Source organism: Epinephelus fuscoguttatus, linkage group LG20 (genome assembly GCF_011397635.1).
Source record: "Epinephelus fuscoguttatus linkage group LG20, E.fuscoguttatus.final_Chr_v1".
Classification (NCBI taxonomy): Eukaryota; Metazoa; Chordata; class Actinopteri; order Perciformes; family Serranidae; genus Epinephelus; species Epinephelus fuscoguttatus.
Window position 1 is genome coordinate 27616083 of NC_064771.1, and position 17313 is coordinate 27633395.

The following is a 17313-nucleotide window of genomic DNA, read 5'->3' on the forward strand; positions in this document are numbered from 1 at the left end:
GCTTTCATCTGCTTACACTGGAATGCTGTGTCGGAGGGTGGGAGCTCAGGAGGGTGAGAAGGGGCAGAAGTGTGTGTGTGTGTGTGTGTGTGTGTGTGTGCGTGTGCGTGCATCCTCACTTGTATTCAACACTTGCCATGTCACTCTCAAGCACTCTGTACAGGACGGGATGCTTGCTGATATACAATCCCGAAATAACCACCATCACCACTCCCTCTTTGACCCCAGCTAAGCCGGTCTGTCCAGCAGCCGCGGCTCACAGATTTGTCTTCATCTAACCACAGCACCCCAACCTTAGATATAAATATTTTAGGAAATTCAGTTGATTCAACGTGCATACATTTTATTGGCGTCAGAATAGAGGGAGTTGTGCTCTAGTGACTTCCTAGGAAATATAATTTTTGATCCTTCAGCTGTCAAGGAAAACACTTTCCCAGGCAAAGCATTAAGACAGTAGTCAACGAGGGGCAGGCTCTAAGTTGGCAAGCCCTCCTGCAGTGTTGGGAAGATGATAAATACTGGCTCTCAGGCTACTGCTCATCAGCTTCAACACCTGCAGAGGAGTATTACAGAGTTTAGTTAGCCAAAAATGACTTGGCCCATCTGACTGTCTGAAAAACTTGTGTCAGGTTTGTGATAACAATAATTCCAAATTGGGCTTGATTGAAAAGCCATATTTGGCCCAAGTCCCACTTAGTGTAACAGTTTGAACCCCCAAAACATAGCCAGATCTGGCAGCCTCATACTGGCCCAGGTTGGCTCACATCTTGTGCGGATACTTTGGCCCAATTGAGACAGCCACTTCTTGTCACATTATAATTATGTGATGGATGACTAGGAGGATCACCCTAACCATTTTGGCTGTTACCCTAAGGGAGACTTAAAAGAGCCAAGAAAACACATATGTGCCTATTGGCTGAAGTCTCTATCGTAAACCAAAACTAAAGGCCATTACTGAAATACAGGAAGTTGTTTATTCTGTGGAAGTACAAAGGCTGGTTGGAAACTATAGTCCCGTTTCCACTGTGAAAAGTTGTGGTTGGTACCAACAGAAGCGTTCTGTACCGTCCCCATGTTTGGTCCCCCCTCTGTTGGGGTACCTAGCACACAGATCTGGTGCTAAAAGGTGGAGCTGTGAACACTGTAGTCTGATTGGTCAATAGAGGACAGTCACTCTGCTCAGGGCTGAGTTGTGGCTGGTTTTGAGGCTCATGTAACCACTGTTCATACTGTGGAGAGTTTTATTAGTAAACTGTAACTATAAAATGAAAGGATGTTTTGCTGCCTCTCACAGCAGCTGGAGTCGGAGAAAAAATAACTTCATTCACTGGGCCGACTGCTGGTGACTTTTAAGGTGGAACGTTAACTTGTAATGTTACTCAATGCATGAGGTGACGACATGAATCCATCAACACACCTTAAATTTCACTGTGACAACTCTGACCATCACTTTAGTTTTTATATGATATACTCTCTTAGTAATGAGTGGATCTTCAAGTGTTCATATATATTAATTTTGACCGGGATATGTGAACTGCATATATTCTAATCCTCACCTACCGTGAAAACATGAAATGAACAGTTTTATGCTTTATTACACACTTGTGACCAGGGGCATAGCACCAGATTCTGGGCCCTGTGCATAGACAGTTTCTGTGGCCCCCCTGCCCTTCCCCTCCTGATCGACATCTCTCTCACGCACCTTTTGAAATTTTCTTTTTACAAAGTCAGTTTGCCTTCTTTCCCTTTCCGTTTTTCTGACTTTCTTTTCTTTTCTATGTGAGGAAACACATCACAGTGTACACTGGTGCTCCAGCAGCACAAGCAGTATCTCACTCTGCTATCGCTGCGTTTAGAGAGAAATGCTGGGCTGCGTTCAGTCCCGACAAAACGCAACACAACCTTTATTTAAACAGAAACCAAAGTACATTGACACCTTATTGTGTAACGTGGGTGCACTGCCTTGTAATACTGGAGGGTTTAGTTCCATTCAGTTAAAGGGGGCTTTATTGGCATGGAAAACACACGTTTACAGTGTTAAAGCAAGTGTGCAATAAAACAAAAATTGCATGTTGTGGGTAAAGATCTACCAGTATGAGGTTTATATACACATCGCTGCTGACTGGTTACACCTCTGACACACGGACACAATGAGAAAAAACGTACCTCATAGCCTGTTGCACACTGTTTCACATCATTTTAGGACACATGTCATTTAACATGGAAACAAAATCATGCACACCATCTTGAGATCAAACGTGTCCTTGGTACAGGGGCGGATTAAACCATATCATGGTTCTTATATTGCCAGATTCCAGAGAGTCTCCCCTCTTCATATATGGCAGAATATGTCAACTTCCAACTTGCTATGGTGAGATACATGTAAAAATGTAAGAATTTAGTAACACAGATTTTATTTTTCATTGATATAGAAATTAATATAAAACAGGGACGGACTGGGGCAAAAAAAAAAAGGCCCGGGAATTTAGTACCTGACCGGCCCACTCAGTGGCCAGGGCGGCGAGTAATGGCGGCAAATGCTGGCGGCGGATGATGGCGGCGGATGATGGCGGTGGATGATGGCAGTGGATGATGGCAGTGGATGATGGCGGTGGATGATGACAGTGGATGATGGCGGTGGATGATGACAGTGGATGATGGCGGTGGATGATGACAGTGGATGATGGCGGTGGATGATGACAGTGGATGATGCCGGTGGATGATGGCAGTGGATGATGGCGGTGGATGATGACAGTGGATGATGGCGGTGGATGATGGCAGTGGATGATGGCAGTGGATGATGGCGGTGGATGATGGCGGTGGATGATAGTGGTGGATGATGACAGTGGATGATAGTGGTGGATGATGACAGTGGATGATGGCAGTGGATGATAGTGGTGGATGATGACAGTGGATGATGGCAGTGGATGATAGTGGTGGATGATGACAGTGGATGATGGCAGTGGATGATGGCAGTGGATGATGGCAGTGGATGATAGTGGTGGATGATGACAGTGGATGATAGTGGTGGATGATGACAGTGGATGATAGTGGTGGATGATGACAGTGGATGATGGCAGTGGATGATGGCAGTGGATGATGACAGTGGATGATGGCGGTGGATGATGACAGTGGATGATGGCAGTGGATGATGGCAGTGGATGATGGCAGTGGATGATAGTGGTGGATGATGACAGTGGATGATAGTGGTGGATGATGACAGTGGATGATGGCGGTGGATGATGGCGGTGGATGATGGCAGTGGATGATGCCGGTGGATGATGACAGTGGATGATGGCGGTGGATGATGACAGTGGGTGATGGCAGTGGATGATGGTGGTGGAACAAATATGTTCACATATATGTGGGAGACAAAAAAATATACATGTAAACATTATTGAAGGGATAATGACACATCATGTAATCTGAGGCCTTAATTAGAACAAATATGTAATATTTTTAATGTTAGTTAAAACAGTTAGTCTGCAATAGCTGCTTAATAGTGTGAAGACTGGTGAACATGTAAGTCACACTAATAATGATCATAACATAATAATAAACATATCATATCACCTATGGTGCCTCAGATAAGCACAATTACATGTTCTTAAGTATATACTGAGTAAGTACAGCTTAAGTTTTATAAACTGCAAATAATACACTTTAAGAACAACACATTAATACACATTTCCCCTTCACAGTGCATGTAGACTGTCTCAATTTCTATATTATCCAACAATACCCACACAAAAAGAATAAAACTGGCATTCATTTTAATGTTGATGAATTAGCAAAGTAATATACAGCAGAGCAGCATTTAGCTCACCAGCTTAAGGGAAATACACAAGAGATAATGTTAGATCAGATGTTCAGCTATTTTATTAGTTACTTAGCCATTCTGATGTTGGCTAATGCCACTGAGCGCTGTCTGGCTCTAGTAACGTTACACAATAATGACGTTCTGACAGCCAAACTAGCCTACAAGCGTTGTGCTAAAAGTTAACAAGCTAGCCAAATAATGTTATCACATTAGCTTACAGCTGCCTCACCTGACTAGCATCCCCCTCCCGGTCACGTTGTCCTCCTCCTGCAGACGGCGACGCGAGAGCTGCAGGTGCTGCTGCGGATGCTGAAAGTCCTGCTGGAGATGCAGCAGCAGAAAATAAATGTGTCAACTTTTGACACTTGGCAGCATCTGCCTGTAGTGCCTGCCTTTTTTTGTCTCTCAACTTCTCCGCTCCTCCTTTCTGTTCCTTCTCCATTTTTGCATGTGTGGATGATTGATTGATTGATTGATTGATTGACAGATGCAGAGGGAGAAGGGACCGACGCCCTCGGCCTTCGGCCTTTGGCTGTGATTGGCCAATGTTGATTAGCCAGACACTAGAGAAACTGTAAACATTGGTTATCATATTAAAGGCCAGCCCAACTGCGCCAAAAGTCGTTTTTACTGTACTGGCCCACTGACGCAGTGGCCTACCGGGAAAACTCCCGGTAGTCCCGATGGCCAGTCCGCCTCTGATATAAAATACAGGCACATAGACGGATAAGTAATGATGGCAAATCTGGTTAGTCCAGATTGTCCTGAACAAAACAAGGTACAGCATGTGTGTGTAGCCTTTATAATGACTGTGATATGAGCTTAAAAGTAAAGGCAGTAAAAATACCCCAAAAAAGGCAGAGGGCACAAAGGGTTAAAAAACAAACTAAGGGCCATATTAAGAGGGCCACAGAAGGTCCCCAGGCCAGACTTTGGACACACCTGCCATATGAGGACACCATTTCCTTCTTTACTAACTACTTACTGTTGAAAAGCAATGCTTAATTTTTTCAGCTCCTGCTAATCCCAAATAGCTAGGAGAACTTAAAAATGCACAGCACACACGGAGGGTCTCTCTCAGGAGGTTACAGTGGGCTAACCCTCACACACCGGTGCGGTGCTCTCCGCACAGTAGAGGAGCTGAATGTGGGGGAAGTCGCTCTGCGGTGTCCGGATGTGGACGTGGCACAGCGCTGCAGCAGTTCCGCTGAATGTCCGCTTCTGCTAGCAAGAAGGGATTAGTGAGAAACACCCCGGGACGACATCGGCTTCCCAGTTTGTCGGCCACCGGGTTTCACAGCTTGCCCCCAGCAGAGGATAGCCTTACTACTTACAACACTTCGGAGGTAGGTTTCTATTTCAAACCAGTTAATGTGTGACATCTCCGACCGGCTTGACAGGAGAGCTTGTATTTTGCTACGCCTGCTAATGCTAGCTAATGCTATAGCACGGCTAGCAGCGCTCCGGTGAAATCGCTGGAGGTTAGTAGCTTAGCGATGCTAGCAGGCTAGCATTAGCTTCCCCCCGGTTGTGGCGATGTGGTCACAGCTGATTCAGCCACTGCTGCTGTCATCATGAGTCAAGTTGTGTGGTTGCTAGCGTTAGCAAGCTAAGCTATCCCTCTTGACTGGGAAGTTTGTTGAATCAAATCCGCTTCGTCTCGCTTGTTAGACGCGTAACAGTTAGCCGTGTCGTGTTCACCAGGCTCTGTGTTCTGGGGTTTTGGTTGACATGTTAACACCAGCTAGCTAACGAGCTAACTGTAATGCGGCACTGAGGTTGTTCCCGTTAGCACACTGCTACGCTCGCTAGCTTTCCTCGGCTTTGCCTTGCTGCTTTCCCAAAAGCTCCACTCCACATATGTCAGTTATTCTCAAAGGCAGTGTTTCTTTGCTAGTTTTGAACAGTTCTCAGTCGTAGTTTGGCTAAAGTTGCTAACGCAGGTCTCTAAATGTTGAAGCCAGCCAGGAGAGCAGATGTGGGTCACTCAGTAGGCCCGACATACTAAAGAGCTGTAACGTTACGGTTCCAGCGATTGTATTTCTCGTTGTAGCACCTGCACTGCTGAATTATTCAAAGGCCCCGCTCGTTTAGCCCGTGTTTGTCTGTTAGATGATACTCATCACCCTGTCATATAGGTAAGGCCAGTTCTCCAGAAGCCAAGTGAACTAATGCACTTTTGTTAGCAAGGTTGAAGTTGACATGTGATATGCAGCAGTGATCATGCTCACAAAGTGGACTGCACAGCACAGTTACAGTCTGGGGTCTTCTCCTGACCTGTAAACAGGCCCTTGCATGTGTCCAGCAGACATTACACACTGTCTCAGACATTTAACCTCACTCTCATACCTGAGAGAGTGTTGGTTAATAGTCTTGTGATGTGTGCATGTTTTGCTTCAAATCACTGGGATTGGTTTAAATTTTGGTCTAGATTAAGTCACTTGTGTGAATTTCGGAGTGGGTATTGTGATGTCATTGCTCCGTGTATGTGTGTGTGAACTTATTAGTCATTGGCAAAGTGTGTGGGTGTGGCCAAGTCAACATAAAAAGCCAATAAAGGTGTTGTCACTGAACCAGGAAACATTTAAGTCACAAGAAAGGTTGATTTGCGCCTGACGGTAGAAACCTGTAGAGCCAAGAGCTGTGCGAGCTGGGAGTGTTTTGCATTACTTCTCCTGCTTGTTAGTTCAGGTGCAGCGTGACAGTAAATTCAGTCTGGGTCAAGCATGTCCTCTTAGGGCTGCCTAAAAGTCTCACAGTGTGGTTTTAGTTGAAAGCAGAGACATGTTGACAAACACTGAACTGAATTGTACAGTTTTTCTTTAGAGTGAGAGATTCAGCAGTTAACATTCTTTCTTGTTTTTTTGTCACTTGCACAGGAAGTGGGTCAGAAAATCTACTTGCCCACAGTCAATCCTTGCTTGCCCTTATACTGATTGTTATATCTATTAGTGGTTATCTAATAACAACAAAGACTTAAGTTGACTGTGATGTTTAATCTTTATGAATTTCAAAATGACCCCGTTTTATCCACCCTGCTCTTACACCTGTGGCATTTCTCTCATGCCACCCAACTAAACTCATGTTTCCAGTATAACTGAATTGCTTGCTCGCACTTCAGCTCATAAACTTTGACTTTACCCCGGAAAAAACATGTTCAGTTAATTTTTACCACGCCATGTCGGGCTAGATTTACTAGCATTTTACTTACCCCAGGCAATCGGGCAATTCTCACTCTCAAGCCCTGCATCTGTTGTTGTTGACGTTCTGTCTGTAGTCCGCACTTTCCTCATGGAGCGAGGAGTGCAGTGCGGGCAGATTCTGCCCGCCCCTGTAAACCCAAGAGACACACTCCATCAATTCTGGTGGTGAAATCTCTGGTTTAGTCTTGAATTATGATATTGACTAATTGTTTTGTGTCATCCAGATTTAGTGATGAACTGAGGATGAATGTAAACCAGCACACTCCAATGGCCTCTCCATACGGCCAGCCTCAGCCTGGCTACGGCCAGCCTGGCTACGCTCCCCTGGATGGGGGATATCCCGCTCCCTACGCACCTTACAATGGCCCCGCTTCAGCCTACCAACCTGGGGCTCCACCACAAGGTAAAGTGCAGCTTCTGAACAAGTTCTCATATGTGTGAGCGTGTTCGAGACACCAGGCACTTGTAGAACCATAACCTTGGAGTGTCCTACCTGTCTGCTTCCCGCCATGTGATTCTTCATGTATGTGTGAGAACAGCACTGTGTCTTTGCATACTAATCCGAATCTGGAGTACCCTCTCATTTCTTCACGTTGCTTTAAGCGTTTCCCTACATCTCTCTGTATTTGCCCTCTTTCCCCTCTTTTCTTGTATTTCAGGTTATTCTCCTTTTACAAGCTTTCCCTCTAAGGCTGTGGCAACCAACCCAGTCTCTGACCTCTCCTCTCCTCTTGACTTAGGTAACAGCCTCCTCTCTTTTTCTTACTCATTTCACACTCCATATGCTCTGCAATCATCGAATCCTCTCTGTACCTACGGGCATTATTCTCCCTGTCATGTTCTTTTCTCAGTTTACAATAGGAGAAGATCGTTTGAGTCCATGTTAGCCAGGGATTGTTAAGTATAGCAGCCAACCCGTTACTACCTTTTTACTACCAAAATAATGTGACAGATGCTCTAAAGTCAGTCCCTGTATGTGCTGCACATATTTTATTGAATTTTAACACACATGTTGTAATTTCAGCGTACAGTTGGGATGATAGAGTTGTTTATTTCGCTTTTTTCCATGAGTATGGACATAAAGTTTTTATTAGTAAACTACTCAGTAGACAGTGTCTCATGACTGCAGTTTAAAAACATTAAAAACGAAAGCAAGGTGTCAAGCTGACAGTTGCTCTGCTATATTTTACATCCTAAAATTGTCCGATGTCTGCGGTTTATTTTCAGCCTTCATCAGAACACCCGTACCATGAATTTAACCGACCCTCTTAGCACACAGTCTCAGCTAGCCTGGTTCAGTATGCAGTCTGCGCTCCTCCTAACCCCTGAGGCAAAATCTGGCAATGTAATCAGTTAGTTCTAAAAATGTATTTGGGCACCTCAGTGGCCTATAGCCATGTTTAGCTTGCTGCGCTAATCTCGTCACATTAGAAAGATTGGTATCAGAATGATTTCAGGATTATTTGGCGCAGGGATGTTTGTGCTTTTTGCAAGTGTGTGTGTGTGTGTGAGGGTAATCTTTTGTCCCTGCATCTCAGGTCCTGCCAGGGGTGCTCCCGTCTCTGGAGCCCCTCCAGTCTCAGCGCCTCAACCATATAATCAGTATAGTCACAGTCAAGGGAACGTGCAGAATGGACCCCCACCTATGACACAGGCACCACCCAGGTAATTATGTGTTGCTTGATTGCTGTTCTCCTTAGTGTATTTAAGCCTTGGGTTCATAAAGCATTGTGTTTTTTTTTTTAAAGCAAAATGTGCTCACAACTGGGGCTGTCACAGTACTAACATTGTGGACTTACCATATGATGTAAGGACATGACCCCGATCATTTTACTGACCTCAATATCTCCTATTGTGTTTACACGTGTGTTTGTTTACATAAGAATTTCACCAACGCGAGGGCAGAAAAAAAACAGCAGGGTTTTCCCGCCCATTTGTCGCTTTGGTGTGTCCGCACCTTAATAGAGACAGTTTCAAACACAAGTACACAAATCAGCTTCACAGACAAACACTTGTCTTTATCTGGACACATTTTCCCCACAAATACAACATGCTAACGTTATTAGCACAAGCCTATGGTATTTTACATTGTATATATTAGCCTAGGAGCTAGCGGACTTCTCTGTACTCATATGAAGCCAGAGACAACAGCAACATTTAACAAAGGTAACGTTACCAAATTCGGCTCCATTACAACTCACAAGGTTCACTGACAAAACAACTGTCTTATACTAAACACGTTTTCCAAACAAATTCAACATGCTAACATTATTAGTACAAGCCTATGGCATTTTACATTGTATAAATTAGCCTAGTGACAAGTGGAGATTTTCTCTGCTCCTATGAAGCCAGGATAAATCACACACAAGACTTAAAATGCTATTTTTGTGGAGGCTTTATTGTCGTCACAATTTATTGTTTCTTATCTGTGAAATTAAAGTAAATAAAAGCTTTGTTTCCACTGAGGGAAATGGTTTCAGCTTACAGAAATAGACAGGAGGTCTGCGTTGCCGTGACGTGTAGTTACATTTCTGGGGAGGTGCACGTCAGGCTACAGCTTAGGTTAAGGGGTTGATTGCAGAAGTATAAACCCTGCATTAATCTCAAGAGTCATCACTAAGTTTTGTTTTTGTTGGCCAATTTTTTTTTTTTTTTACATACTTAAATTTTTGATTTCCTACTTGAGCTTTGCTTATAGCAGGTTATTCAAATTCTGCAGGTTTCACTTTATAAGTTCAGCTCATTCAAGCAGGTGACAGAATCCATTTGAACACACCAAATAACTGCACTGAGACTGTCTGAAACCTCAGGACTTGGTGCTCCTCCAAGAAGACTGTCACATGGTCAGTTGGAAGTGAAAGTGGACTCCAAACCGACCGAGGCAAATTATTCAAAAACACAGTGTGATGTGTGTTGAAAGAGAAATTTTGAGTTGTAATAGCCAGCAGTTGCTCGTGCTTGAAACGGCCAGCTTACATAATGAAATGAAAGAAAGCTGAAGCTCTGATTGCTGCTGATATTTTTCTTTTTCCTTATGTGCTGGTATTAAACACAAGATAAGTCTGCAAAGACTGCAGACAAGGCCACTATAATAGGATGATATTATACTGACTGGAGTAGCTGCAGAAAACTCATGTCAGGTTGAAATCAAGATGAGTTACTTTTTTCATTTACATGCACTGTACTGACCAAGTTGCTGCAAATCCAAGTGTGCATGCAGCAGGTCAGTAATTAGACTGCTCTTCCTCCCCCAACAGCACTTTCTTATTTTAACTGTATTAGAGATAGAGGATGCTGTGTCAGTCGATTTGGATTATTTTTGTGTGTGTGTGTGTGTGTGTGTGTGTGTGTGTGTGTGTGTGTGTGTGTGTGTTGAAGCAGACTAATCACACAGTGAGAGGACAGACAGACAGACAGAGCGGAGCCTTCCCTCACTGTGTGTCTGAATTTTACCCATGTTCAGATGCTCAGCTGTGGTATTCGCTTTTTTAGATCTCTTGAGGCTACATTGTGTTTCAGTTTCAGTTGGACTTTGGGTGGAATGGAGAAGCCTTTGAAGCCAGTGTTTGTGAGGGTTGTCAGGGGTTTGCTGGCTGCGTTTGGCAAGACGTCTTCACTACCCGCTTGAGGTGTGGCGGCCCTGCTGTTGGACCTACTCCAGAGCAGCTTGGCATGGCATGGTGCGTCTGAACTGACAGTGGAAACACGAATCGGCGCAGCCAAAAGTGAGAGTGGAAAAGGCCCATAGTGCTGTACGCATGCTACTGTGGTAATTTCATTCATCTCACAGACTGATTCGGCTAAAGACGTGCAACATATAGTACACTGTCGACTAATTAACAGACAGATTAAACAGAGGAGCAGCTCTATGTCTCTCTGAGTGTTGCTGGAGAACTTGTGATCGATATAAACAGTGTTGTCTAAATTTATATCTTGCTTGAAAACATATCAATACATAGCAGTTATATTGCACAGCCCTAACATGTCGTGCGCACACATGTAACAACCAGAAACCAGCTCTTTCCACTTCGCGTTTCCTTGCTATATTTTTTTGTTTTTTTGTAAGCTCTGTGTCCATGATTTTTGTAGCTTCCTCTTAGATGTGTGCTGCTTACGGTTTGGAACCTTGACTCTACCTTTTTGTAAAGTCCTGATCTCACCTGAGCACTGTGCCCAGGAACAACCAGCGCGCAGCAAGGTAAGAAGAAAATACAGGCAGAGGGTGGAGTCAGAGACAGATAAAAAACACCACTTTTAAATTTACGTTGTACATTTTTTTTAGGAAAACCTGCATAATATATCATTAAAGCCACAGTGTGTAGGAATTTCTCCCATTTAATGTTGAAGTCATGTATTGCATTCAAACGGATAGCGCACTCTAGCACCTCACTGTTTCAAACGCGTATTGCAACAACTGTAGCGGCTGTGTACCAAAAAGCTATGATAACACTGATGAAACCATGTCATCTGATACTTCATGGAGTATTCATTCAGGCTCCTACACAGACACACAGGACGCAAGTTGACAAATCCCCTCCTCACCATGCTGGCTGTGTTTACAACATAGGACTGTTGGGGCAGGTGTAAATCGAAACAAGCCAATCACGTCTTGTCTTTTGACAACTGACAAGTGGCTCACCCTCACACACCTCATCCCTCTCCTCGCATCACTGCGCTGCTGACTGTGACACTGGCCTGTGATTGCATTACCTCTCTCCACCTGGGAAAGGCTACCCCGATGTCGACCCTCGTTTTTTGAATTCGACGATCACGTTGCCTTTTTGACTCCCTTTTATGCTTTCTTGGCGACGAGGATTCCGTCTCCCGTGATGCTGCATGTGCATGATCCTGCATTATGCTCAAAGAGTGGCACTTTGTTATGCTGCAGTAGTGCCGGGGTGGTAGCGAAGCGCCTCTTGCTCCTCTCCTTCGGCTTCTCAGTCACGCAGCGCTGGCCTGGCTCTCAACGAAAATGCTGTATGTCCCTTGCTGGTGGATGTATTGTCAAGATGGCGAAACGTTACGGAACCCCACAGACGACTTACCCGCACAATGTACAAACAAATCTGAAATTCTCCTTTTACGAGAATAAGTCAGATTATTGGTGGAGGTGATAGTACACCAATAAACGCAGACATCGATTTTTGCCAGTAAACAACTGAAAAAGCTACACAGTGTCCCTTTAAGTAAGTGTATATGTACACACACACACACACACACTGAAAGACTTATGTGTTTCCAGGCCTGCTGTGTCTCAGCCATACAACCCGGGAGCTGTGAACCTGTCGGGGCCACAGCCCTCCTATCCCCACCACTATGGAGCCCCACCCCCAATGCAGCAGGTCACTAACCAGATGACTGGGATGCACATCACCTCTGGACCGCCAACCCCTGCGGGGCCAGGATATGGTAAATTGGGATTTATACTTGAGTGTAATGTAATTTAGTGGTATAATTATGTGTAACAAAGATTTAAATGTGAGTATTGTAGATGCATGTGTCATCAACTTTTTGATAATCACGCTGTCTGTTGCTCTCTCCTCAGCTCCTCCTCACAGCTCCCAGCCTCCTGCCAGCACCGCCTTCTCAGCTGCACCTCCACCCGCTTACACCCAAGCCCCCCTCCCCGCATCCTCTGCCCCGACCCAGCCACCACCTCCCAGTGGCCCTGCAGCTTCTCAGCAATACTACGGAGGCCCACCACCTCCATCACAACAGCCATTCAACCCTCCGCTTCCCCCTACCTCTCAACAGCAGTTCACCTCTCCTGCACCGCTGCAGCTTCCTCCTTCCTCTCAGCAAAACTTTCCTCCCTCCTCCTACTCGGGTCCTGCGCCTCCACCCAGCCAAGCACCCGCCCCCCCGGTGTCCCAGCCACAGCAGTCCTTCCCTCCAACCCAGCCCCCCTTCTCCTCAGCACCTCCACCTGTGGGCCAGCCTGCCTTCATCTCCGGCCCGTCTCCCCCTGCCCCGGGCTCATTCCCACCGAGAGCACCCCCTCCTTCCTCTCAGCCTGGGTCTTTTCCTCCTCCTGGTCCTCCAACCTCGATGCCCTCTGGCCAGTACCCAGGCCCCTTGCCACCCCAACAGCAGCCCCCGCCATCCCAGCCATCCCCCTACCACTCAGGCCCCCCTCCTCCCAGATCTCAGATGCCTCCCACCTCCATGGCCCAGAGCAACCACCTGCCTCCAGGACCACAGGGCCCACCAGGCCCTCCTGGGCCCATGCAGCAGCCTCCATCTCAGCCTGGCATGCAGGGAGGATACCCTCCTCAGCAGAATGGTGAGAGGACAGTCACTGAGCGGAGGCTAGATACAAGGTTCCCACAATTACAGAAAACCAGGAAACGTGATGCAATTTTACAGTGACATTTTCAAGGACTGGAAAAGTCATTAAATTAGTAAAGATCATTCAAAGTTTTGGAGAAGTCATGGAAATCTGTTGTCTGTTTCTATTATGTTCGAACAGACTTTGAATCTGCAAACTGGGTCCTTGAAAAGGTCTGGAAAAGTTTTAAAGTTTCGTCCATGAAAACATGTGGGAACCCTACAGATAGAATTGTGTCGTTCTCTTTTCCGCTAAGCCCTTTTCCTGTTCCCCTCAGGTGCATTTGGCCAGGTGAGAGGCCCGCAGCCTGGCTATGCAGGCCCGTATCCCGGACAACCAAACTACGGAGCCCCCGCACCAGCGCCGGCTCCTGCTCCCCCTGCACAGAAAAGACTTGACCCAGATGCCATTCCTAGCCCGGTGAGCAGCAGCAAACACACACACTTTTAAACCAAGTGTCGTAGCTAGCAACACAACACCCATCCTGGATGTGTATCTGCAGCCATTTCTGTTCTCACCATGTTTTGAGATAAAGGTGCAGTGAGGAAAGACGACTGAGTTTCAAAGCGACATGTATGCTCAGTGTCCACTTTATTTACTTTAATGATGCCTGTGATGTTCAGCCTTCTGACGCCTTTTAGAGGTGTTAATTCAGTCTAGCATTGAGAACAGAGTGGTGTCGACGCACTCCAGTTCAACACCACCTTTAACCTTTTTCTCTTTGATGAAAATATTATTGAATTTGCACATTTCTGTGTTAGCAAAAATTGAGCGTTGAACGAATTACATTAAATTGTACAGGTGTACCTAATAAAGTGGCCACTGAGTGTATATGATTTTGCATGTACCGGTTAGGGCTGGGCAGTAAGTAAGTTTTATGCCAAAAACACACCAAGCAGTGGTGAAGCGCAGCCAGCAGCGAACTGCCATGCAATGACAATGGGAAGCTGCGGCGGCTGCTGCGGCCAAACTAAAAGTTGGGGTCAGTTTAACTTTTGGCATTGAACTGTGACCAGAGAGAATCAGTAAACAAGGTCCTGTGACTCCCATGAGATGTTAACCGATGTCACAAAGATTTTCTTCCTGACTGAAACACTTGAACGCACCTTCTGGCTGCACAGAAATGTGGTTATTGCGCACTTCGCTGCTGATTGGTGTGTTTTCGGCGTGACATTTAGTGACATTTAACTGGAATTCTTACGATATTATCTGTGGTATCATGATAACCAGTTGATCCAAATTTATGATACGAAGCATTTAGCATAAAGCTTTTTTTTTTTTTCTTTTTTTTTGATAAATGTCATTTCATTTTATTTAAATATTACAAATGGCTTTTCTGTGCAGTCCAAGAATAATTCAAATATCTGTAAAGGGATAATTCCTGTGCTGTCTCGTATGGTGTGAGACACCTTTTCATGGCCTGTTAATGTTTATTGTTGTAATTTCTACTGTGATAATCCTGATTTTAACGCTCTCCTGGCCAAATCTGTGCTGAAAAAGAGACACTTTTCCATGTAAATGGGAGTTTTAGCTTAAAATTCAGGAGAAAAAGTGAAAAGCATGAATTAGTTCACTCAACCTGGGACATCACATTCACTCCTGGATATCAGAGTATACACTGACATATTGATTTTTGCTGATGATCTTGATATTGCCCAGCTCTAGCACCACAGAAGCCTAACAGTAATATTTCCACTTTGTATCCTCCTGTAGCTGCCTTTACATTTTAGAGCTGCTTAGCATGTGTGTCAAACAGACGACTTAAGGTTGATATCTACTCTCGCTTGACTGTCATAGTCTACTGTACCACTAATCTATAATCAATACTACTGATCAGTTTCTGTCTGAATAACAACAATGCTGCCTGCTACTCAGCAAAGTCTTGCTGAGTTCTCTCTTCTCACACTCCTTTTTTTATATTTTCACTCTTTCTATGTATTTATTTTGTCCTGTTTTGCACAATTTGCTGGACAAACTTTTGAATGTAAAGCAAGCGTCTGACATGCCGGCTGTGCAGAAATCAAGACATAGAATAGATCCAGACGCTATCCCCAGTCCAGTAAGTTTCCTGTGTGCCTGCCTTTTCCTCCGCTTCATCCTGTCCTCTCTGCCACTAACCCACAGCTTCCACCTCCCGTTCTTTCCTCCTCACCCCTTCAAAGTCAGCGATAGTCACAGTGTGAAGGACGGGCTCCTGTTGGAAATAAGAAAAAGTTAGACTTATGTTGTGAGTGATGTTAATGGGTCAAATTGTCACAGTCCAAACAAAACACCACTGTAAATTACATAGTTTGAATGAACAGTAGTAGTTCGACATCTTGGGAAAAATGCTTACTTGCCGAGAATTACATGAGACGATTGATACCACTTACATGAAGGTACACTAAGTTTTAAGCTACATTAGCTAAATTAGCTTAGCATAAAGACTGGAAACAGGGAAATAGCTATCCTGACTCTGTCCCAAGGGTCATGCCAACTCTCCCAGGACCTCTTAGGTCAAAAAACTTGCATTACGGGCGACCTCTAGCTCACATGGTTGCGAGTGCGCCCCATATAGGCTGAGCCCTTTGCAGCAGCTCAGGTTCATTTCCAACCTGTGGCCCTCTGCTGCGTGTCACCCCCCCTCTATCTCCCACATTTCCTGTCTGTCTTCAGCTGTACTGTCATTAAAGGCAAAAATCTGCCCAAAAATAACTTTAAATTCTAATAATAACTTAAATTCACGGGACCTTGCAAAAACCTATAACTCTACTCCAGATAATTTTTTTGTCAAAAGATTGAACATCTATGAAACCTATGATAATTTGCAACACCCATTTATCCATTCATTATCTGTAAAAGCCTGTCCTCTAAGGTGGAATTTATACTTCTGCGTTGAGTCGAGCCTACGCCTGTAGCCTGACGTGCACCTCCCCAGAAATGTAACCACACGTCGCAGCGACGCTGACCTGCTATTTCTGTAAACTGAAACCATTTCCCTCAGTGGAAACAATTTAATTAATTAATTAATTTCACAGATAAGAAAAAATAAATTGTGAAGACAATAAAGCCTCCACAAATCTGCGCTCGTCACTAGGCTAATTTATACAATGTAAAATGCCATAGGCTTGTGCTAATAACGTTAGCATGTTGTATTTGTTTGGAAAACGTGTTTAGTATAAGACAGTTGTTTTGTCAGTGAACCTTGCGACTTGTAATGGAGCCAAATCTTGTAACATTACCTTTGTTAAATGTTGCTGTTGTCCCTGGCTTCATATGAGAAGAGGAAAAGATCGCTAGCTGCTAGGCTAATTTATACAATGTATAATTCCATAGGCTTGTGCTAATAACGTTAGCATGTTGTATTTGTGGGGAAAATGTGTCCAGATAAAGACAAGTGTTTGTCTGTGAATGCTGTGAGTTATAATGAAGCTGATTTGTGTACTTGTGTTTGAAATTGTCTCTATTAAGCCATGTTTAATGTGTGTTTAATGTGTGTTTTGAATCAACTAAACTTTACAGCACTTCACAGAAACCTCCACCGCCGACTAGTGTTTTGGAGGTGTGACTGCAGAGTGACACAGACACACCACCACACCTGTTTAAATGCTCAGCCTCGTGCGTAGGCCACAGCCTAGGTTCTGCCGCACAAGTATAGATTGTATTAATTAATTAATATTGCATACAGATATATATTTAAAGATTTGAAGATGTTACATATCAGCATATCAATCAGCTATCATCTTTTTCCTGCTCCAAACTATTGTTAATATGTTGCCCTTAAGTATCCACTGTTGGTCAACATGTAGTTTGTTGCATGCTAGGTGATGAGTCTGCCAACCAGCACCTCTAGAGCTCACTCATTAAATGTTTTAACCAGGACAAGGAAAGTGTAAAAATGGCCGAATGATGATGGAATATTTTTAAACAGGCTCTCATCTAACTCGAGGAATTTCCCAAGATGTCGAGCTGTTCCTTTAATA

The 17313-nt window shown here is 44.5% G+C and overlaps 1 protein-coding gene across 4 annotated transcripts in view; it reads left to right on the forward strand.

Moving 5' to 3' along the window:
- Positions 1–4633: 4633 nt before the first annotated feature.
- The window catches only part of sec24c (SEC24 homolog C, COPII coat complex component), a 31770-nt gene continuing 19090 nt past the window's right edge, over positions 4634–17313 (forward strand). Inside the window, exons 1-8 of one of the 4 annotated variants that reach the window (XM_049564010.1) lie at positions 4634–5166; positions 7248–7426; positions 7683–7763; positions 8562–8688; positions 12266–12432; positions 12569–13306; positions 13629–13771; positions 15342–15410. In XM_049564010.1, coding sequence (XP_049419967.1) covers positions 7267–7426; positions 7683–7763; positions 8562–8688; positions 12266–12432; positions 12569–13306; positions 13629–13771; positions 15342–15410 — 1485 coding nt within the window. In that variant the 5' untranslated portion in view covers positions 4634–5166; positions 7248–7266. The remainder of the gene's footprint in view (positions 5167–7247; positions 7427–7682; positions 7764–8561; positions 8689–12265; positions 12433–12568; positions 13307–13628; positions 13772–15341; positions 15411–17313) is intronic. The other 3 variants (XM_049564013.1, XM_049564012.1, XM_049564014.1) reach the window with 3 other exon arrangements.